This window comes from Telmatherina bonti (genome assembly GCF_933228915.1).
Source record: "Telmatherina bonti genome assembly, chromosome: 11".
Classification (NCBI taxonomy): Eukaryota; Metazoa; Chordata; class Actinopteri; order Atheriniformes; family Telmatherinidae; genus Telmatherina; species Telmatherina bonti.
Genome location: NC_136629.1, coordinates 22,953,511 through 22,977,172, shown reverse-complemented (window position 1 = coordinate 22,977,172; position 23,662 = coordinate 22,953,511). Strand labels below are relative to the sequence as shown.

General features: G+C 36.2%; 1 protein-coding gene across 7 annotated transcripts in view; it reads left to right on the top strand.

The window, feature by feature from the left end:
• Window positions 1-23,662, top strand: part of LOC306762628 (neurexin-1a-like) — a gene marked incomplete at both ends in the record, with an annotated part of 260,578 nt that overhangs the window by 840 nt on the left and 236,076 nt on the right. For 3 of the 7 annotated variants that reach the window (XM_079249181.1, XM_079249180.1, XM_079249182.1), the window contains 2 exons: window positions 13,896-13,913; window positions 15,483-15,523. In XM_079249181.1, the coding sequence (XP_079105307.1) occupies window positions 13,896-13,913; window positions 15,483-15,523 (59 nt within the window). Of the gene's footprint in view, window positions 1-13,895; window positions 13,914-15,482; window positions 15,524-16,670; window positions 16,719-23,662 lie in introns of all 7 variants that reach the window. The other 4 variants (XM_079249179.1, XM_079249177.1, XM_079249178.1 and 1 more) reach the window with 3 other exon arrangements.

Here is a 23,662-nt window from a genome sequence, read left to right as displayed (position 1 = left end):
CGCTTCATAAATAAAGTTTGATTTGATTTGATGATTTAATGTGTTTATACATATCACTATAACTGCAAAAAATAACACATTCCCTTCCTCTATCTGGCAACTGTTTGTGTTATTTTAGTCCTGTGACGTTATTGATCTGCAATACGGTTGTTTGTAAAGAGTGAATCTCCTGCAAGGCCTCATTAGCAAAGCAGGCTGGTATTCTTCATCCCCAAAGGTGTCCTCCATTCTTATCAAATAGGTCTGTGGGGATTGGTTGACCTATGAAACATCTCCAATGGCTCACATCAAAAGGAAGAGCAGGAAGAATACTCTGAGTTAGCTGGAGTAAACATGAGTGATGTCACTTACTTCACACAGTGGGATAGAAGTGATGATAGCAGAGGAGAAGGCAAATACTAATGAATGACATTTACGTATCTGTAAGGAGGAATGGCAAATATAATAATTCCATAAACTGGATATATTGCAGCCTTTTTATAGAATCTTAATCTATTAATATGTGCATAAAATTATTTTTTTTTTAAAAATCAGTAATTGTGGACTAAATGACTTTAATGTCCACAGTCAGTGTAGTGATGTTAAAATAGAAAAAATGAGCCATAAAAGCTAAACACAAAGTAAGGTGAAAGGTGCGTGTTGATATTTTTGTATGATCAATCCTCGTGTGCAGTCAGGTTATTAACAAGTCTTTTAGTTTGTATGGGTTGTAAAGCAAACAGACCATGTTGAAGATCGTGGATGCAGTGCCTCCCACAGGTTGGCAGCTTGCTGCTGTGGTGGGGAGGAGTGGGTTGTTGGCTGGGAAATTAGAGAAGACTGAAAATGTTTTATATGCTTTTTAACATTTAATTTCATTCTTATTTACATAGAACCACAGTGTTATTATAACAGATAGCAATGAGATATGTAGTTTATATATGAGAAAATGAATTCTGCTGGGTTAGTTTTAATATTTTTCAGCAAATAAATTTTTTCTTCACAAGCTAAAGAAATCTTCTTTCTTTCATCTTCTTCTGTTTATATTGTTTTGCCTTTATTGCTAATTACATTTTAGAATGTAGAATTTTTCAAATATATTTTATGTTCAGTAAAGTAACACTAAATTATTTGTTTTAGTGACATATGCTGACAAGAAGCTATAGTAATCAATCCATTTGACATAAATCCTTCAAAATTGATCTTGATTTAATTCATAGTTCAATGGTTTGGCTTAATTTTGGAATAGTGCATAAAATGGCTGCAATATTTGGTAGTTCCATGTATGCTTAGTATTCTGTAGTTGTGACTGTATCTAATTTGTTCAAACATTAGATAAATGAGCATTTTTACACTACTTTAGCTACTCATGTGAATAATTTCATGCCCATAAATAACCCATTGGTTATTTAGTAAATTCTTTTCTGATTGTCTTTTTTTTTATTATTTTTTCCATGGTTATTTGTTTTTATTATGGGGAAATAATGATTAGACTTGTGAATTATGAGCAGTCAATGCTTTAACAAGGCTCATTTATATCTTGGTATACAGAGCTATTACAATGATGAGATAAAAGCTCTCTAAACAACCTTTGAAAATATATTCTTCTCATGCTTTTATGTGAAATTGTCTATGAAGTTCAGTTTCATAAACCTAGGCTAGTAAGTGTGTGAATATTTTTAAAGGTTACTGTTGCCAAACATAGTTCTACGAGTGAGTAAAAAGCTCACTTTTCCCTTCCTTTTGCCCTTTTCCTGTCCAATAAATGATGAAAATAATATATAATCAGAAATATGTTACACAGTTGACAATTTTATTTATATATTTTTTACTTTACATTTCAAAAGTGTTTCATCATCATTAAAGTTTTTTTGTCCATGGGGAACTTTTTATTCTGAAAGGTTTGCTGGTTACAATTCTGACAAGATAAATAATGCAACTTTCTTGTGCAACATTTTTGTGGTAAACATTTTAGCCGACTTCATATTCAGCAGACACATGCTTCATGATTAAATATGCACACAAGTTAGTTGCTAAGGTATGCAGTGTCATACAGAGGAGGTATGGGACACAATGTCCCATCAGCTTTTATTCCTGTAGCATTGTTCTCTTGCTATTCAAAGGGATTTAGAGAAAGAACTGAGTTTTTTTTTTTTTTTAAGAATCAAAAACTTGTCATCGTAAAAAACTAAAACATCGTAAATGTCCCATTTGGGGCTAGTGATCATGTTATTCTACTTGAATTCCTGTCAAATCACAACAAGAAGCAAAAGGAAAAGGATGGAAAGAAAATCTCCCTGCATGTTTCCATTACTCCATTTAGTGTAAGTAATGTTATGTTGTATAAATAAGATTTGTTGGCATTTATTTTTGTGTTGGTTAAACCACTGTTCTTCCAGGCAGAATGTTTTACTCAAACAAGATCTGGTTACTGTTTGATTTTTTCACCATTGTGATCTGCACTGAGGAGGTGAGCAGCAACTGCAGCAGGAAATAACTGCAAAATGCATCAGACCATAACTTTAAAGTAGTGCATAAAATAAAGCAAGGGTTCTTGCATCGACACTTATTAAATGAATTGTCCCATCCCATTCAGGAGTAAAAGCCAAATTTAATTACAAAGAAACAGTCCGCATCCTCTGCAAGTATGCCTAAAGTGTGCACATTGATTTGACCCCAAAGTATATTGAAGTTTAAAACTTATCCTCCATTAAATAATTTAAAAGCTGTTGTATTACTTTGATCAGATGAAAGGATTATAGGATTTGCCACCAGACCTGTCAACTCTCCCCTGTCCAACCACATGCATGCACATTACATGACCTCTCACGCATGCACACACATACACACATGTGCAAATCCCTTTGATCGGTTAAAACAATTATTTAAATGCACTGTTCTGTGGTCAGAAAGTTCACAGGATCTGTCCTTTTGTTTCTCATTACAGAAATAACACAGCCGCATTGCGTAGCTCCATATTTTATCCTGATAAAATGGAATAATGTTTTTTTTTTTTTTTTTCATTGAACATTAGCTAACCTCAGATCACTTCAGGTGAGAAAGTAGGACAGACCTCAACTAGGACTGCACAGTATTTTCTTCTGTCATTTTGTATCATTATTTGTATTTTGCTATTAACAGAATAGCATACAATATATGTGCCCGGGTTTTGCACATTAGCTTCTTAGACCATGTCAGGATAGATACTTTAAAACTAATTTACACTGCGAGAGGGGGGAAAAAATAGCCAAGTAAAAAAAAACTAGAAAAGCATTCAGAGAGCACAAACCACCGCCAATGGCCAACGACCCTATCTCATAATGTTAAAGAATCCTTTAAGTAACTCAAAAAGTTACGGACAGATTTTCATTAAATTTTCAGGAGCTGTTGGAAATGTGGAAGGGGAGAACTGATTTAATTTCTGTGGTGATCCGGATCACCGTTTGGATCCAAGAAGGATTCTTTAACATTATGAGGTAGGGCCATTGGCCCTTGGTGGAGGTTTGCGCTATTCGAGTGCTTTTCTATTATTAGGTTTGGTTTTAGCATGACGCTCGTAGGACGCAAACCTTCGCCAAGCCTTTAAAAATTCCCAAATCCAAATGATTGATCCGGATCACCACCAAAATTTAATCAGTTCTTCCTTTTCACATTACCAACAACTCCTGAAAATTTCATGAAAATCCGTCGATAACTTTTTGAGTTATCTTGAACACTAACAGACAAACAGATAAATGGCAGGTAAAACATAACCTAATAATAATACCCAACAGAAAACAAGAGGAGATGGACACATATGATGACGTAGAGGTACTTCAAAACTGACACCTTTGTGCAGGACAGGTAAGCTAATTCAGTCTAACAGTGAAATTTACTTTGGCGTGATGTTAGAAGGAGGGCAGCTTGTCCAGTTGGATAACTTACTGTTGGTTGCTATGTAAAATGGCAGAGACCGCTAATTTGTTAGCCTACAGTGGAAAAGCTCCCCTGCGGCAGTTTTCAGTTGCTTTTTTATTTTTCGCAAAGATTGTACCAGCAGTCAACCGTGCGCTTCTTAAGCCATATTTTTCCTTGTGTTTCATCATCTATTTTAGCTGATTTGTCAAGGGACGTGGGGGTTGATATCCTCCATCTCGTCACACGATGACATTAGCTATTAGCATTAGCTTGGTACCAAATACATTGGGGACATGCTTTTAACTCATTGGTATAAATAACAAAACAGAATTATGTATTTTTCTTTACCCAATGACCTGAAAGGACACAGTTTATTCTGGTATCAATGCGCAAGATGTGACGTTTTAACATTTATGAATCTCCCTGGTTTCGATAGTGGTAATATTGTGCTTAAACGGTGAGGTGCTAGAGAGCACTAGTTGGTTGTTTGTGTTCAGTTAGCAAACACTGGATAGGACTAATTCATACACACTGGGTTTTTAAACATCACTTTGTATCAGCATAGGACTGAAAAATAAATTTTCCAATGTTTTGTCACATTAATTTTTATTAACTTTCTGTACTGAGCAGTAGAGTTTAATTCTGCAAAAGAACACGTAATTAGAACTGGCAGTTTCAGTGTTTATTTCAGCTGACAGGTTTAATTACAAGCTGCTGCCTGAATTTTACACATTCATACTGTAGAATAGCTTTTTCTGTGCATCACTGGTCTGTTATATGTTTGTGATGTCTTTAGCTAATTAAGTCTGCATCCTGCAAATTTAGTTTTAATCAGTGGCTTAATGAAATATCCTGCAAGTAAAATTTGAAATATGATGACTCTTCTAACGCCTCGATTAGATTACAAGGTTGTAATTTACTTCACAGTTTTCAGGCATTTGCTATAACAGTACGAGCTATAACAGTATTAGCTTTGTGGAATACAGCGTTAATTGGTATCCTTTTGTTTTTTTTCTTTTTTCCAAAAGCAAATTTAAAGTTATTTTGAAGTAGTGTCTGTGATGAGGAGTGATGTTAACTTAAAATCCTTCTAGTTGTTTATGTCCATGAAGTTTGACAGAAAAAAAGTAGAACGGCTGAATTCAGTGTGCATTTGCTCACTTTTAGACTGACGGGGAGCAGAAAACTGATTAGGGCTGATGATAGCTGATGGCAACTTTAAAAACCAAAGAAAAAAAACACATTATAAGAGAGTAATGATTCTAGAACAAGACTAGATCAATAACAGAAATGTCTGCAGTCTCAAATCAGCTAAATTTGTTTTGCTGTTTTGCCTTAACCGACTTCTTCGGCTGTTTAGCTCTTAATTAAATAATTATGGTTTTCATCACCAGATTTGTTTATTAGATAATTAGGTAACAGAAAGATTTATATGAGTTAAACAAAGTTCAAATCATCAGTATGTGAATTTCATAAACATATGACAATGTTTACGTAGTAATAGAGAGATGGTTTATGTATGGATTATTATTTAGACCCCTTACTAATAAGTCTTGGTGGACTAGGAGTATGCTAATCCTTTAAATATAAGAATCATGCTATTGTTGTTTGTCCTTTATGATGCTGCACTCTGGTGCAGATGTTAGCTGGGCCACTTAACAACATGAAGATTTTGGGTTCAAATATAATAGTCAACTGGAGTCTTTATAAGCTCACTTTGTGGTGTTCTGGTTTCTTATCACACTCATAAGAAATACATATTCTAAATTAGTCACGATTAATTATAAAGAAATAGGTCCTTCTTTACCACTGTCGGATAAATCTCACTCTGAGGGATGCTCATTAACCAAACATGCAATGTCTTTGGACTTGGAATGGGATCCAGAGTATGAAGAGAGATACTGTTTTTTTTTTTTTTTCCTCAGGAAAAATAATAACCTTGAGTATTGAAATACAAGTAGAAAGGATATAATATAAATGTATTCAACAAGAATCTTGAGTTTAACATTTTAAAGGTGTCCGTACACTGTAACTCCTCCGCCAAGGCAGAGCAGAGGGATAAGGAAGAACCTATTAAGTTTCATTGCTGATCATAATCACTTTCTTTAAAATTGCAAGACGGCGCATTGGCCTTAGCAGACTTGGGTGCTGTCTGAGTGCTTCTCTAGATTTGAGTTGATTTATATGTATAGCTCCATGTGAATATTTGATTTTACTAGTCAGTATTCAAGAGTCTTCTTCTTGTTCGGATTTGAATTAAACTACACTGAGATATAGTATATAAGAAGATGAATTCTTAATGTAAATGATCGCTCTCTTTCAAGCATGTCTGTTATCTTGTCACAAACCACGTGACTGCGCCGTATCTCTGAACGTGTCATTCTGTCCAGAGGCCTCCTGCAGCTTCACTCAGACAAAAGCAGATTAATAGTATACTGCTGTCTCTGAGTCCAAAGACAGATATTGGGATCAAAAGATTAGAGGGATTTTCATGGAGGATTTTGCCTTGTTTAAATACATTTGCTCCAGACTGTCAAAGGGTGTTTGTGAAATTCTTTGACACCAAAGTCCTCCTTTAATGCAATTCGCCCCATAGCACAAATAACCACATCTGAATACCCCTGTCTCACTCTCACAAAAACACATACTTGAATTCAACTAAGCTCTAGCGCAAGATTAAGCTGGCATGTGGAGCTTATGATATAAATTATAAAATGCATCATTCTTTGATTAAATACTGTAAAATTTCTGCTCCTTCGAGGAATAAGTCTATTAAGATTTAAAGGACATTTTGGCCTTTAACAAATGGTTTTTCTTTATTTCTAAATCAGAGATTAAACCCTTACTCTTGCCTGTGCTTTGCCTAAAAATGTTTTAATTGATGCAGATGCTGGATGGTTTGGTGTCCTGCAAACAAATACACATGAAGCTGTGAAAATCTTTAAGTTCCACACAGCTGATGATGCTTTCACTTTGAACATGGATAATCTTTGATGCTGCTGCTTTGGTGTTGATCATTAGGGGTTGACTGAAATGCCTAAAACAAGCCATGAGAGCATATCCATGATTTGAAAACCGTAAGCTAATGACTGAGTGAAAATTAATCACATTTTACAGATAGACAGTTTGCATGACTTTGAAGATTGTGTAATTCTGTTACTGAGTAAAGATTGCTCAAATAAACTTAAATTCCAAGATTTGACTTTAATTTCTCTCTGGGATCATTCATTCAGTCATCTATTCATTCATACTATTTACCACTTAGTCCAGTTGAGGGTCACAGGGAAGCTGGAGCCCATCCCAGAGTATACCCTGGACAGGTCATCAGTCCATCACAGGAAGACAAGGGGAGAGGGAAAACATACAAACTCTGCACAGAATGCCACTGTTTGCACCTCCCCCCCAGCGGAGGCTTGAATCAGCGATCTTCTTGCTTGGAGGCTGCATTGCTAACCACTACGCCACTGTAGTATATCATCTTTTAGTTTAATTTGCATACAATGTGATTTAATTTTGAAAGTAAGTAATTTCAGATTGTTCACAAAAACAACTTGTCTTGAGAGGAAAGTCCCATTTTTTTCTGAATATACTTTTTTATATTCAATAAATGGATTGATAAAGAGCTCCCACTGGTAATTCAAATGAGGGCTTGCATTTTCAGAGTGGGATCTTTATCTTACAGCTCTTTTTGTCCTGTGGAGCTGAACACGATGTGGCTTAATGTTAACAAGACTTAATGCTAAACGGTATTTAATGCTCAGTTAGTTTTTTTTTTTTTTTTTTTTGTAGGTTTCCTGTTTTGCTGAAGCTAAGGAGCCCCTACTCAGAAAGGGATTTGTCACAAGCCAACAGTGGGGCATGTAACTGCTACCTTTCTTAAGTAACTGCTGTGCACATGCATTTGCATTTGTTGCTCCATGTGCAAATGTGCGTTCCCTTACAACAAGCTGCGAATATGCACACCCTCGAAACTTGCAGTTCGCATTGATTTCTTGATTCCTTCACAAATCCTAATTCTCCTGCACCACATCTGTAATACTATCCAGGATATTGTCAATCCTGGGATTAAGGTTATTAGACCTTCTTTATAAGCTCTTCTGATTATCCTGTTGGATCATTCCAACCCATAAGATGTGAAAGAATGGGGAAGTCTTTGGCACATCTGCTCACACAATCCTCTCTGACTGGTCCGTCTCTTTGGAAATATCTGGATCAGACCATAATGTCCACACACCATCTGTCCCAGGATTCCCAGAATAGCAGCATAATAAGAGTAATTAAATCACAAACACTAATGTTGTTTGATAAATATGTTAACTAAAACATATATTTCCTTTGAAATACATGATTGTGAGTTTGTGTCTGTGACAAGCAAAATTTTAAGAAAATATGTCTAGACGATAGTTATCTTGTATTTTAGCTTCCCTAAAAAATAATCAACAGTGAGGAAATGACTGTTATTCACTCCCAGGCAGGCAAGGATGACTGTTTATTGAAAAAGAAATATGCAATTGCAACTAGAGAGGTGGAAAAATTACTAGCACAAACACTGGAAACAAGAGGAAGGAAGACAGACCATTGTTATAACTCAAACACATTAATTAACCTCTTACCTCTTGTTTGTTAAAGTACCAGAACAATAAGAAGGAGAGTTAATCTTGTTAGCCTTTTCTGGCCACTTGTCTTCTTCCAGCTTTTTGTACACTGACTTACTGTGAATGAATCATGAATCCTTTGTCATTTTGCAAATTAACTGGACACTGTCTGACTTCAGAAGCCGAGCAGTGAGGTCATTATGGTGTAAAAAAAATGTTAGAAAAAAATTTACAAAAATGCAGAGAGCAAATTAGGAAGAGAATAATTATTTTCAGCTATGGTAGCTATCAATTCCCTGAGTCCACTCTCACTTCATTTGTTCCCTATCTTTCTGTGACTGTTGCTTGAGGAAGACAATAGGGAATGGTGAGTTATGCAGTGCATCATATTCACTGGCTGATAAGGGTGTTAGGTTCAGGCAGTTATACCAAAAAAAAAACAAAACAAAAAAACACTAGTTTAAGCTCATTACTTTTGATTCAAATTGTGATTTTAACAACAAATCAATCCGTTGGTAGCGCTCACTGTTGCTATAAGGCTATAACAACTAAAGCAGTAGCATGTAAGAGAAATCTTACTGATAACGATTTTTGTCTCTTTACGATCTGAATTATACAAAAAGATACTGGATGAGAGGCTGGTGAAAAGAGTGATGTGATTTAAACTTGAAAAACACAATACAAAACAGCATTAAAAAAAAAAATACAACATTGAGTTTGAACCTGAAGTTAACATGTTGCTATATGTTTCCCAATGTGTCATATAATACGCTTACCTGGACTACTGACAGGACTACTGGACTACTGTAGTTTGGCAGTTTCCTATATATATATATATATATATATATATATATATATATATATATATATATATATATATATATATATATATATATATATATATACAACTCTATACAATAAATTAGCAAATTATTCGCTTTAGTGAGTGAATAGAGATTAGCAGGATTAACCTTGAGTAATATCATTTAGACACATTGTAAATGTATGTTCTATTTAAAAGCTGAAGTGCAGGATTAAACCAATTTCACACATTCCCTTTATGGGGATTGCTACTCTGTATTTAAGTCTAGAGTCTAGAGCAGGCGTATTCTACTCAGTCCACTATCCAGCAGGTTTCTCATGTATTCTTGTTTCAACACATCTGAATCAAATTAAAAGGAGCTAACAGCCTATCAGGTTCTGCACAAAGACTTATTCATTTGAGTTATCTGTGTTGTAGCAAGGATACTCTCGGACTGCAGACCTTGTGGGACTGAGTTGAAAACCCCTGGTCTAGAGCTGTTGCAAAACAAAATGACTGTGTGGCTCAAGAAAGAGGGGTTTATTTCAGATGTATGATTTCAACAAATAACATATTTGCATTGTGGAAATAGAAAGATGTCAATACTTAAAGCTTGTTTTTTCTCCTACTGTTAAACATTAAGTCGCCTGTTATGTCATTGGGGGACTTTTTTTTAGAGAACATTTTATCGCAGTTATATCTCTTGCAGCCAGTTTTTAGTTACACATATTTGGCTTCATTAGAAATGGCTGAACATGCTAATTTAATTTTCTCTAATAAAATGTTGATCTTCAGGATTTCCACTATGAAACACTGCACCTGTCTGTGAACCTTTTCAAGGCAACATTGACACACATGATGCATCTATTTCAAATAAGATAAAAGCTGATATATTTTTGTTCACAATTGTTGGTTGCTTAACAATTCACTTGGAACACATTTTAACATATTACACAATTTAATCACACTGTTGATATATTTCACATGTTTTACTCATAACGATGCTCTTAATAATTAATGACTGCAATTAAATATGGATGCAAATAAAAACAGAAAAGGAGACTAAACAGAAAATGCTTTTGTTTTAGAGCTACTCCACAATTATTCAGAATATTCAAAATTATATGTAATTTCATTTTGTGTGTCATAATAAGAGAAACCAGATTGAATCCAAACCAGGGACAGAAAAGGCTCTGCCAGTTTATTTGTGGTAGCATGGAGCTAAATCTACACCAAACCTTGACACATGCACAGAGTTTCAAGATGTTATGACGCCTTTGAAATGACATTTTTGAAATGATATTTAATTCTGCCACTTCAGAGGTTATAGAAAACTTTGGCTAAACGTAACTAAAAAAACTGAAGACTGCATTTTATTATGTTTTTGTTACTTTTCTTATACCTTGGTATTTTAGTTTTTTTTTTTTATGATGAACCATTGTTGTGAAGTGGTTAGGATCTGAAATAAGCATAAATATAATTCAGCAAACACAAAGAATCCATGAAGATGTCAATAGCAACAGACAAAATGTTGTTTCAGGCAGACAGAATCTTGTAAAATTGTCAAATGGCAGAGAAAAACGCATTCTCTCTGTAGTTGGATGTTGTGTCTAGTAAATGTGACATATGCTCCTTCATATGAAATGTCACCCGGACCCTGTGTTTGCATAAACCATGTCTCCTCAGCCAACTGCATCGGGACACACTGCAGTACAGACATGCAAGCACCTATGGCATTTTGTGCAGCTGGGTAATGGTATCTTGTATAACAGTAGACCAAGCGCAGCTAGTTTTTATGTCTGCTGTATGTTCTGTCACTTTGGCTTTGAACGGTTGTCATCGTTTTGAGTTTGCAGGCGGAGAGTTAAGATTGTGCGATGTGTCAGAACTATGTCTGAATGAGGCAAAGTGAAAAGAAAGCCAGTTTATAGATTCATTCTCTGTCCCTTTATTTATTTACTTTCTACTTTGGTTGTCACACACCAGATGTTTCAGTCAGTAGGGCATCGACTTGAATGGTGATGTAATTATATTCCACGAGCCACACACTGCGTGCATGATCAACAACATAAGACCATCAGAGATGCAGATCGCCTGATACACAGTTGAGTGCATTTGGGTGTAGTGTTACCAGCACAATAGCACTGGGATCACTTTGTCAAGGGGATTAAATGGATTTACGACTCTGGATTAGAATGCAACCAGCTGGGTACATTTGTGAAAGAAATGTTAGTGTCTCTGTGTGTGTACGTGTGTGTGTGTGAGAGAAAGCAAGAGAGCGAGTGATACAATCCTTGCTTTAATGGTCCCGTCAGGTGATACTGCGGTTAGAGGAAAGCTTTTCTTTTTCTTTTGACCAAACCGAATGAGACCACATTTCATGAACTCTGCTTAAATTTCAGATCATGAGATTTGCTCATACAACTGGGCAATAGATTGCTTTGATTTTTGTGGTATAATTCTTTATGAAATCATACTCAGAGATTAGCTAGGTTCAGTTTAATATGTCACCATCAAAAACTTGCCTTTTCTGTTGGCGCTTCCTACGTTTTGCTTTGTAGGATTTTTCCAATAATGCGAGGAAAATATGCTCATATTAGATTTAATAGAAGAGTGCTAAATACTGCATACCTCTAAAGTTTTACCTAACTAACAGGGATGATTAATAATTGCTCCTCTGAACTGAGTTTAAATTTGTCAAGACGAAGGGAATCACTGTAAAGGTGTATCAATTGCAGAAATAACTGTGCACACAACCTAAAATGTAAAAATAATCCTTCTTCTGGACGGGTCATTTATTGAATTGAAATGCACAGCAATGAAAAACACTGCTACACTTTAGCAAACTACACAAATCATGGATCTTTTTTTAAGAAAAGCTTCAGCTAATTTGGGGTCTTGTGATCAGCAAATGTTTCTTTTACTTTTCTCATTTTGTCTTTTTACGGTTGCCAGCTTCACGCTTGCCTCGTCAGAATCTTTTTTTTTAAACAGTGTGCTTCTCATCATTAAACTTTTTGTGAACAACGTGCATGTCTGTATGCTCTTTCACAATAGGACCTCATTTATCTAAAAGCCCTTTTTTGGAAAAGACTCCCCACATGTACAGACATTTTTAACGACCTAAATTAAACTGTTCCACATCGCACTGTGTACAAATTTCTGTTCTGAGAGATGTGGATAAATGAGGCACTACTGTGTTTGTGATTTGTAATTATTCATTTGTAATTAAACGTGTTAGATGAAGAGTCCACCATTAGAAAACATCTGAACATATGTAAAAACGGCTAAATTTGGTGATGCAATTAGTGTTATTAATCGCCTTATAATAATTGTTTACAAAGTGATGGTTTTGTGCATGGTGCCTGATTTGGAAGGGGAACCAGAGGTTATGGTAAGTTATGGGTCAAAATCAAATCTGGGCAAGAAACTGTTTTAAAGAGGTAGGAGTTTATTTTGAGGGGGCTTCTGAGCCCATCTGCTTGCATGGTTATAAGAACTGGGTGGACCAATTTTCATATAAGCAGATTGCTTATATTGCATTGCATGCAGCCTTCTCCAAGCAATCATCATTGTTTAATCTTCAAAAGATGTAATCTCATAAGTTTTTGCATCCTTTATTTTTAAGTTTTCTACCATATTATGTATGTCTTCAATCATCACTTTAATATGTAAGCACTGACTGCTAAATTTTAGGCAGTGCATAGGGAGCATTGCAGTTTCTCATTTGGTTATTTTTGCATGTTTCCAGAAACAGTATTTTGTCAAACCAATCTATTTCCCTACCTGTGGCATGATGCTTATTTTGCAAACATGTTATTGTTATCTCTTTCTCTTTTCTTACTGTGACAAACTCAACATAGCACCATTTTCACTCCCAACAAAATTCACCTTGATTGCCACAATCATTCTGTGGCAGTTGCATTTGGGAAGCAATCTGCTTGCATTGCCACTATGTCCTCACTGGTCTCTGTCTTTACTGCTATGACTGGATCACCTGTACATATTTCCAGTAACCTTAGACCCCCAGTGCTTGGTCTAAAACTTTAGGGGCGTTAACTTTGCCACAGCCAGACATTTGTATTTAGGCTTTTTTCTCTTGCAGGGCCTTCCTTAACAATGAAAAATCCTTAAGGGAAATAAAAGGCACATTTTATTGAGCCAGTTTAAGCAAATAGTTGTTGATACCAAAAGTCACGAGTCAGTCATTTCAGCTAATTTAATAAACTTAAAAGAACAGGATAAGGCAGCCTAAGGATGTTGTGTTGTTTATCCCCTCACTATTTCATGCTTTGTGATCAAAACTGGTTCTTGAATCATTTAACTCTGATACTACTTTTAAGACTTGCTTGAAAGAATTGACTTATTATATGACATATTCAGAAGGGGTCTCTCAACTCTGCCCTGTATTCCAGGTCAGTGTATGACTAAAACAAAGGAGGATGGCACAAACTGAAGGCCTGTGCATAAATCAGCATTTCTTCAGCAGGGGTCACAATAGTTTATACTTGCATGTGATGTTTAATGCCTTGCATGGTGACAACATGCAATGGCCAGTACTAGTCTGCATGCTGCTTAATGAATATCTTCCTCTTTCTCTCTTTGCCTGTTTGTGCTTCCAGACGACAACTATACTGAAGGTGGGTATTTTGTTTATTGCCAGCATCAGCTTCCGCTCAGTTTTTTGTCTGCATATTGTCTTGGCTGAGGCTTCACAAATAAATGAAGGCAATGGTTAACAATGGTTATGAGAGTGATATAACTGGAGTGGTAAGTGTTGCTAGTCAGATTTTCACGCTTTCATTTGTTGTTTCCTTTACCTTTTCTTTTTTGTCTTTTTAAAAAGTTTTTCTCGGGTGCCTCCAAAATGATCATAATCATCACAGCCAAAACATAAACTAATTAAATATATATATATATCTATAAAAAAAACAAAACAAAACAAAAACAAAAAAAAAAACACTTAAATTAAAACTCACACATCCCACAAATATCTGATTTAAAATTCAGTGTTCATTTTGTTTTTCCAGAAAAGATTTTTTTTTTGACCCTGCAAGTTAATACCATCACCAGGATGGGCCATGGTATTCAGATATATTAAATTGGATATACAAAAAGGAGCAACAAGAAAAAAAAAAAAAAAACTACCCAAAAGGACATCCTCAAGTAACAATCACTCTTTGAGGTTTAGTTGGTATAAACTGCAATAAATGTGTTTTTTCATGAAAAACAACTGCAAAATAGTAGATTTCCCATTCCCAGTTTAAACATTTTCTATATTAATAATAATAAACGACTCAAGAATTCCTTGGGATTAGTAAATTAGATTTTTACTGATCTGAATGCTGGTTAGATGTTAATTCTCAGGCATGTTCAGGAGTGTAGATTTGGTTCAGAATTTACTATAAATATCTCTGCAAGAACTTTTTTATAAAAAAAAAAAATGTCAAACCCTTCAGTCAATTTTACACAGCATCTTTACACAGTGCTAACTCATTGCTATTCACAAGGCAGACCCTTTTGCTTGCATTAAGATTCTATTTGAACTAAAAATTTGGGATTGTAATAATTGTCCAACAGAAGGCAAGTAATGAACAATTTCTAAAGGAAGTGTTCCACTTGACCATTTTATGGCACAAAGATCCTCAAACAATTGACTATTACCAGCTTGGTGGCTAGCTAGCACACAGACAGAGCAACAGCAAACATGTCAACGTTTCCAGCTTCCAGGTGCTGCAGGAGGTGTTTCAGCTTTATGGCACAATTTATTACAAAACCACCATCTAAATTAAAACAGTGATATTAATGATGTTCATTAATCTGAATGTTTATTGTTCATATATTGTAACTGTGATTAAATGAATGGAAACCAGTTTAACTGTCACAAAGAAAGTGCACAAGGATCAGAGTACCTTACCACGCCTCCTGGGATGATTACCTTAGGGGTAAAAAATCAACCCGAATTTAGTTTTCTAAGCAGTGTACAGTAAGTTGCTGATGACGCATTGAAACCTGGTTTGGTTGACTCAATGCTCATCTAGATAGCCCTGTTTGTGCGTCCTCCTCTTTCTCTCCGCCCCACTTTTCCCTTATCCCAACACTCCTAACGTAACACAGGCATCTGCTCTGAACGAGATGCCTGTATGTCAGTGTCACAGTTTCCCATGATCCCTTGTTCTCTGCTGACTGTGCTCTTGTTTTCCTTTAAGGTCTGGCACACCTGATGATGGGCGACCAAGGTATGGGCTCTGTGTTCCTTTTTCCCATCATTCCTCTGTTGTTCCTCTTGCTCCCATTGTGCTGAGAATATCTGTGCCTCTAACTCCCATATAGGCTTGAAGCTTCAGATATGGCTGCTGTCTATTCACATATTTTGAATGACATTGTTGGTTTTCTGTCTCCAAGTTTTTTTCAAATGACCCCTCTTTCAAGCTCATCTGCCTTTTCTAATTCACACTCTGCTGGACAGCCATGTCATTTCTGTCTTCATGTTTTTTTTTTCCATTTAAATGATTCATGTTTACTGTACTTGTTTTCCTTATTGAAATAGTGGCGATTGAAGAAAAGGGACATTCACATTTACATTGTATGTAATGCATAGTGATTGAAATTGGTTTAACAGCTTTTTAAACTAATCCTCATCAGTCTCCACTTCTGTAATGCACGCAGTAAACGTCTGCACAGACAGTTTGTTCATTCTATCCTCATCTTCATTTGTGAGGTACCGTATATTGCTTCTGTGCAGAAGAGCAGGAATGTGAAACATAGTTTTTCCACTCCTCATTTTCTCTTTTATATTTGTACATATTTGTAGCCAACAAGCCGTTATCCTCTGTCATTAGTCCTCTATCCTTACCATGACACTTATTGGTGTCTCCTTTCCCTTTGTTTTCCCTTTTTGTCTGGAATCTGCTTTCTTCATGGAACATTTCACCAAATCTCATAGGTAAAAGTAAAGGTATTACCCTTTTTATTTCTCCGAATTCCCTGAACTTCATGGCAGTGTTTGTGGCATTATATACTCCTGCTGAATGTTGTATATAAGGTCACTGGCATTTGTTTAAAATTCATTAATAAAAAAATGATTGAATTAAAGGTTTAAAAGGTAGGTGTTGCTCTCGCTTTGCATTCACACGTCTGAACTGTTCCACCAGCTCTTCTCTGTGTGATGCATGACAATCATAACTTAGACTCATATGGCCATATAAACACAGAACAGTTACTGGCCTAGTCCCAGCATACCATCACCACCCAGGGGTAACTACTCTTTTTCTTTGAGATTGCGGATGAGGCTTTATCATAGTGTTGTGGGCCTCCCATCCTGGGTGTGATCCTCACCTCTTCTTCCTGTGGGGTAAGTGGACTTCTGATCTTTCCCATTTGACTCTCCTCCTCAGGGCAGAGAGGGGAAGCTTGGCTTCTAAGGTCCCTGCTGAGCATACAAGGTAAAACTTTGATTCTTTTATGTTGACTAATGCAGTAATGCTAAATTTAGCAGGTCTTGGCTAGCTTGCAGTCCTGTGATGTACATTAACTGCAATGTGTGTGGATGGCTATTTTTTTTTTTTTTTAAATACCATTCAATAATTTTGTAAAGCTAATTAGAAAATGGAATTTGAACATCTCAAACATTTAGTTTAAATGCTGAATTAGTTTTTTTTTGCTCTTGCTTTGACATTTACGGGGTTGTTAGTTTTTAGTTGGGAGCAAAGTTCTTCACAAAGAATGTTAAATGTTATCTCTTATCATGTACTTGTGAAGCACCATCTTAACAGGTAAGTCTTCAACGGGACTCATTCACTCTGATGTGTGAGGGATTATTTTATACTGTCATATTTGTGGTATCGGTTTATCTTCCGAGAGTCGACTGGCCAATTTATGGTTTCCAGATTTGTGTGCTGTGATTTGTTTGCTCCTCAGGTTGCAACACAACTGTGGACATGCCATGGCTGCACACAAGTCAGGCAAAAGTAAAACTGAATGTAACTCCTTCTCTAAACTTTAGTGTGTTTAAAGGAGGAGCACCATATAAATATGTCTCTTTGTGTAGTGTGTCTGTGACGATACACTGATGAATTTCTTTTCCACTTTTTCTCATTCTCATGCCAACAAAAGAACTCTCTCCTTGCTGCCATGACAGCACTATTTTTTTTCCTAATCTTCATCCTTGAAATGCTGAAATGAGTTCTACTTAAATTGTAGCATGAACCAGACTGGGTGCACGTACCATCCGGTCTGGGCACAGATAAGAAAACCATAAATTGGCCTTAAAGCTGTGTGACATATTGGACGACATGAATATACTTCACAAACACACACACACACACACAAATGCGCACACACATCATCATATCCTTTGAGGATGTTACACTGAATTAAATTCAGTTCTTGGAGATTTACCATAACCACACTTACAACCTGTTTTGCCTCACCTGAAGCCTAGCTTTCATCCTAAAATTTATACATCATGTTTTGGAGAATTTCCACACATGCACACTTGCAAAAACACAAAAGAAACCCATTTCTCCATCTTCCAAGGTAAGTGAGATTTTCCATAGTCTTATTTGTGCTCATTTCTCTGAAAGCGGATGCATACAAGTGGGCTTTTTATCGTACACATATTTTACTTGAAATATGTTTCCTTGTTTGTCTTTATATAATTATTTGTCATTGATTTGTTTTGTTAAAATCTAGTTCGGCATTCCTCATCATGCAAATGAAAATATGTGTAGCACTACAAACTGCAGTTGAAGCCTAAGTGTGCATATAAATAAACCTTGTGTAATCAAGTGATACTGGCTCAGATCATATAACCTGTCTGATGACACTTATGTCATTGCAGTGTTTGTCTGATGTTTACGCTAGGAAACAGGTAAAAAAATTGAAATATCACAGCCCTTTTTAGACACATTTGATGCTGTTGTTTTTGATCAACAATATGAGGCTCTGCTTTTCACTGAACCACACACCCAGCTTGGACATGGCAGAAGGAGAGCCGCAGGGAGAGATTGAGATAATGCTGATGAAGCACAAATCTGCCATACGTGGCCCATTGCCTCTAATTTGGGCCTTGGTAAGATGTCCCCTGTGCTGTACAGTGCAAAAACCTGCTCAATCCGGTAATGTACTGTGTGGTCTCAAACACATGTCCCCAGATGCATCTTAAAACAGTGAGCGAGGTGAGAACAAAGCCTGTATTCACTGCTTTAAGCTTGTGAGAACATTGTGTATTATGTTAGCTTCCCCCAAGGTCTTCCAGTGTCATGTTAGCTACTTGCATGGTTTATCCTCTGCTTGATGGCTAACTCTTTGAGGATGGGCTTGTAAGTGTGTATGTTGCTCTCAGTTTGTGAACCAACAGTGAACTCGTAAAACCTTGTTCCCATCCAGCTCTAGCGAGCAGGACATACAGTAGGATCAGTCATAATACCACTAGCACACAAATCACTTGGGTATTTAATTGCTGTCATCACAATAAACTGCCATGTGCAGCTTAGGAGGAACTACAGGCTGTGCTGACAGGCTTACAGGTACAACTGGGCTATTTCTAAATTAGTGTACTTCCTAATGTAATTGCTTTCATCTTTTAAAGATGGAAATTGTCCCTTTTCATCATTCTAGGCATATTCCAAGGGATTTCTGTGAAGTGTGCAAGTGAATCTGTTTTGTAGTTTGTTTGCACATGATGTGTTCTATTTTACATGTCAAATTAATTGGGTTTAGAATGCATTTTTTCTTCTTGTTTATATTATAGAAAGCTGACACATCAGAGGTTTTAAACTGGGTGTCCCAGATTTGTAAAGACTACAAATGTCTTTAAATGGTAGCTTTTTGTCACGTAGCCATGAGTTGACATGAAGAGTGAAATATTTGATGATCAAATGTGACATTTTCTCAACCATTGAAGGAGTTATTATGAATACTAATTAAATAAATTTCAGTCATGTTCTCACATGTATACAGATCTACCGTGCTTTGTTTGTGTTAACAGTAAATGCCCACACATTTGATTTGCAGCGTGCACATGTGATGCAGTTTCTTTCATGAATAAATCCCAGGCTGTGTAATATAGATACTATTCCACCTATTCATCCATCCACCCACCCATCCATAATTCTATACCCACATATTCCAATTCAGGGTCAAAGGGGGTGGGAGCCTATCAAGGCAACTAGCAGGCGAGAGGCAATGTACATCCTGGATAGGTTGCCAGTCTATTGCAGGGGACAACACAGAAAAACAAACAAATGAACAAAGAAACTATTCCATCATAAATTTTTGCAGTAAATATGTTGGAATAATGGCGTTAGGATCAGGTTTATCTATCAACATAAAACGTTATACTGCTTGCAAGACAACAGATTCAAAGGCCAAGATTAGAAAAGCAGCTCATTTCTGCTCTAGTGCCTCATCTAATCTAGTATTTGTGCCCTTAACCTTAAGGGAATGATATCTTGTAAGGAGGTGTGCTGATGTTTGTACTTGTTATGGCATGGTGTAGTGATGGATGGTACTTAAGCTGGAATTCAGCACAGTGCAGTGAGTAAATGACATTGGAGAGTGTTTAGGTCATTGAAAAACATTGAGAGAGTTTCATTCGATGTGCCTTGTGTAGACTTTCCCACTCATTTACTTTCCCACTCACTTACTTTAGGACAGCAAGTTGCTTCTTTGTCCAAATATATGGAAAGTTTGAATATTTCCACAACAAAGGTAATAACAGTGAATTTGACATAGATAAAGAAGAGAAAAAAAAGGCTATTATAAAGATTTATTATCAGGCATTTAGAAGAGTTTACAAGCATTATTTTAAGCCACGCCCACCTGTCATTAAATATGCTGAATCTCACGTAGATATGACATGATCAGCTATGATTCTGAATTCTTTATTCCATCTGTTCCCAAAGTAAACACTGTCTAAACGTATTTCTGACCTAACTAAAGGGTTACTTGAAACAAAAGATTGACTATCTAAACCAGCAGTGACCGTCAACATGATGAAATTCCATTGAATGATTAATTGGTCATTAGCTTAAGTAGGATTAACAAAGGCATTTTGTGCATTTTGTGCAAAACTAGAAATATTTGTGTCATTTAGCTATTTTTTTATAATGATAATAATAATTAGCAGGATATGAAAACAAGAACACAGTTCAAGTGTAAGACAGGCCAGGCAACTGATTGCTGTGGGCGGGGCCAATCTGTCAAATTAATTTAGCCTTTATAGGACCAATTTCTGTTCACTAATTCAATATTTTGCTTACGTAGAAGCAGATTATATATACAGTACACAAACAAGTATTTTCCTCTGCTTAAAAAAACAAACAAAAAAAAAACACCTCACTTGTGGTGTCACTTTAAATGATAACCAGGTGAAATAACTAGTGACCTGATACTTTCAAACAGCACATAGAACATTAGTTTATGAACAGTAAAGTAAGTCTCATAATCTTAACCAAAAGTCACAATTTACAATTAATACATAGACCTTCTGAGACCAGGGCCAGTTTTACATAATTATAGTGATACTATATAAGAGATCTGTTTAGTACCTCAATCACATTATATGCTAAAAGTGCAGGAGTTTGGAGCAAATGCCTTTATTGCGCTCTTGACACTCAACAAACCTAGATTTTCCTGTCAAAGAAAAGAAATCACAGTGAAATGCTAAGAAACTAACTTGCACAGGTACTTTACCCAAGAGTATTTTTGAGAAAATCTACAAGTGCTCAACCAAAATTACCCTGCTTATGAAATAAAACATCAAGGGCATATTCACAACAGACTGAAAACACTAAAAATAATTCAGTGGAAAAGAAAAAAAAAAGTGGAAATGGGACATTTTTTACTTTTTCACCCAGCTTGATACAAACTGGTGAATGAAAACAATTATAAATCCCCCCCAAAAAAGATCTTAAATAAGCTCAATAACAGGATTAAGTGTTGGTTGTGACAGGTCTAGCAGTGACTGTAAACAGACATGCATTAGCCTAAGAGTCCCGCTGAGCTTTAACCAAACAGAACAACAAAAATGACCTTGTGAAACAGCAAGATTCATGTGAGACATGTGAGATCATAGTCTGGAGGGAATTCATCATGCCAGGCTTCTGCCTATGGGGTGTGATTGTAGCAGCTGTTTTAAACTAAACAGCATGTAGTACTGGCAGCTGTGGGTGAGCTAGATGTGACAGCAGTCAATAATCATGACCCTTAGATTGGTTAGTGAAGGTGCTGCAATTGCATAATTTTTAGCATAAATGGAGAATGCGATCTTAAATCAAAGAATATCGAAGAACAACAATAATCACTTTATGTGAAGAAATATGTTCTTGCTCTTTTTGCCTCTTAGCAAGAATCTGATGTTACCATCTGGCTCCACTCCATGCTCTGATCTGCTTGTTGAAGTTACACAATGACGGAGGTGATAAACAGATGGTTACTCCAATCATCTGCCAAGTAATTTTCGAAAGCCTTTTCCTTTTCCAAACACTTTCCAATATCACCGTCACAGATGGGTATGTGTGACAATCTGTATGACCTGTCAGGTTATATATGATCTTACTCTGGAATAAAACCAAAGTTTCCTATTTGACTACACAAATGTGGAGTTTTGTTGGTTTTTACACCCACCCCCCTCACTAGAGCAAAAAACACTTTGTGTCCAGCAGGATGTTGGAATTTCTTTGTAAGAATTGGTGAAGATGTTGATGGGCTCTCCATGTTTTGCCTTTTCATGTACAAATAGGACTATAATATAATGACTTTACATTTAGAATTGTGATATTTTTAGAATTTGGTGTTGTACTGGAAGATTCCAGTAAGTATATAGACACAGATAAGTCTGAAATACCACTTCTCAACATTCAAAGGATTTGTAAAAGTACTCTCCTTATTGAGAGTTACATATTGTGTTGCTTTAAGATGTGCAACAAGCACGTCAATTACATAGAGCAGCATGTCAGAATGTATCTTGTCAAATATTGGCTTTTTTATCTGACAGGTAACAAAATACCACGTAGGGTGCTGAATCAGCGGCAGATGTTGCTTTTGTATCTTCACATGAATCCTGGAAAACTGTCAGTGAGATTCTTTCCGCTCCTCTGGTTCCCGGAGCAATATTGTGAAGCATAAACATTAAGTATATCTGTGACAACGATCTTTTTTGCTTACCTTTATGGCTTATAATTTGGTCACAATTCAGAAAAGTGAGTTGTCTTTTCGTGAGATTGGAGCTGAGTGTTCATTGCTGAAGGTCTTCATTCACACCTCTACTGGAGGCTGCTCGCAGAGTTAATAACACATTACAGTAAGTGGTTATCTGCAGTCCATTTAGGTGAAATGTCAGCGCAAGCGCTATGCGAGAAGCTGACTCAGACTTTGTAACAAGGTTTGTCTGCTTGACCCGATTCCATGATGGTTATTTATTCCGTCTTTGAATTCTAAAGAAATTAAAATAAAACCATGGAAATGAAAAAGAATGGCTCTGGTTGTAGATATGAGTCAGGGGTCATAGAGGGGGGCACATTTAAAAAGGAGGGGCCAAACTAAAACCAAGCATCTATGCAAAATTACTAAAACAGTGAGACATACATATATTTGACTAGACATTAAGTGCTTGTGCAATGGGCTGACATAGCAATTGTCTACCTTTGACCTTTGGATATAATTAGGTTTTTTTCATTGTTTAAGTACTTTGTCTATTTTAACATAAATCATATATATGAAAATATTTTCTTTCCAATAGGGAATAAAGCAATTCAGATTACTTTTAGATTTATCTTTTAGAATTTATATTTTAGAAAAATCATGTATCATAAGCAAGATTATGTTTTTCCTGTTTATTAAATATAAATATTCAAGTCAGTTACAAGAAGAGTCTTAAGTACCTCTGAGCAGAAACAATCCAGTGGCCAGTGGTTATTCAGGTTTCAGGCTGGGTCAGTGCCTGCGTGGCTCCACCTCTGGGTCTGGCCAAGATTTTTCTCATGTGTCTGGTGACCTCAGACACAAAAATAAAGTTAAAGCTAAAGAAATAAAATTCAAGTAGCTACTCATAGGAACATACTCTTACCTTATTATACTCATTTCTTATGGTGCCTCAAAAGTTGTCATATTGAAACAACTTATCAAGAAACTAAGGGATTCTCAACATGAGTGACAGTGTTTACTGTGGCATTACCTGGCAAGTGTCACACTTCTGCTCAGCTGCAGGTTTGAAGTCTCAGCATCTTTTTTTTTTTTTTTTCAAATTATTCTCAGATCTTTACTGAAGTGTCTCAGCTTTATCCCTCATTTTTGTAGGCTTAAGCAAATAATCCAGCTCAGTGACCTAATTTTCAAAGCTCATCTTTTTGCGCCGCAGTCAATAGAAAAGAAATAGGTTTGTTCC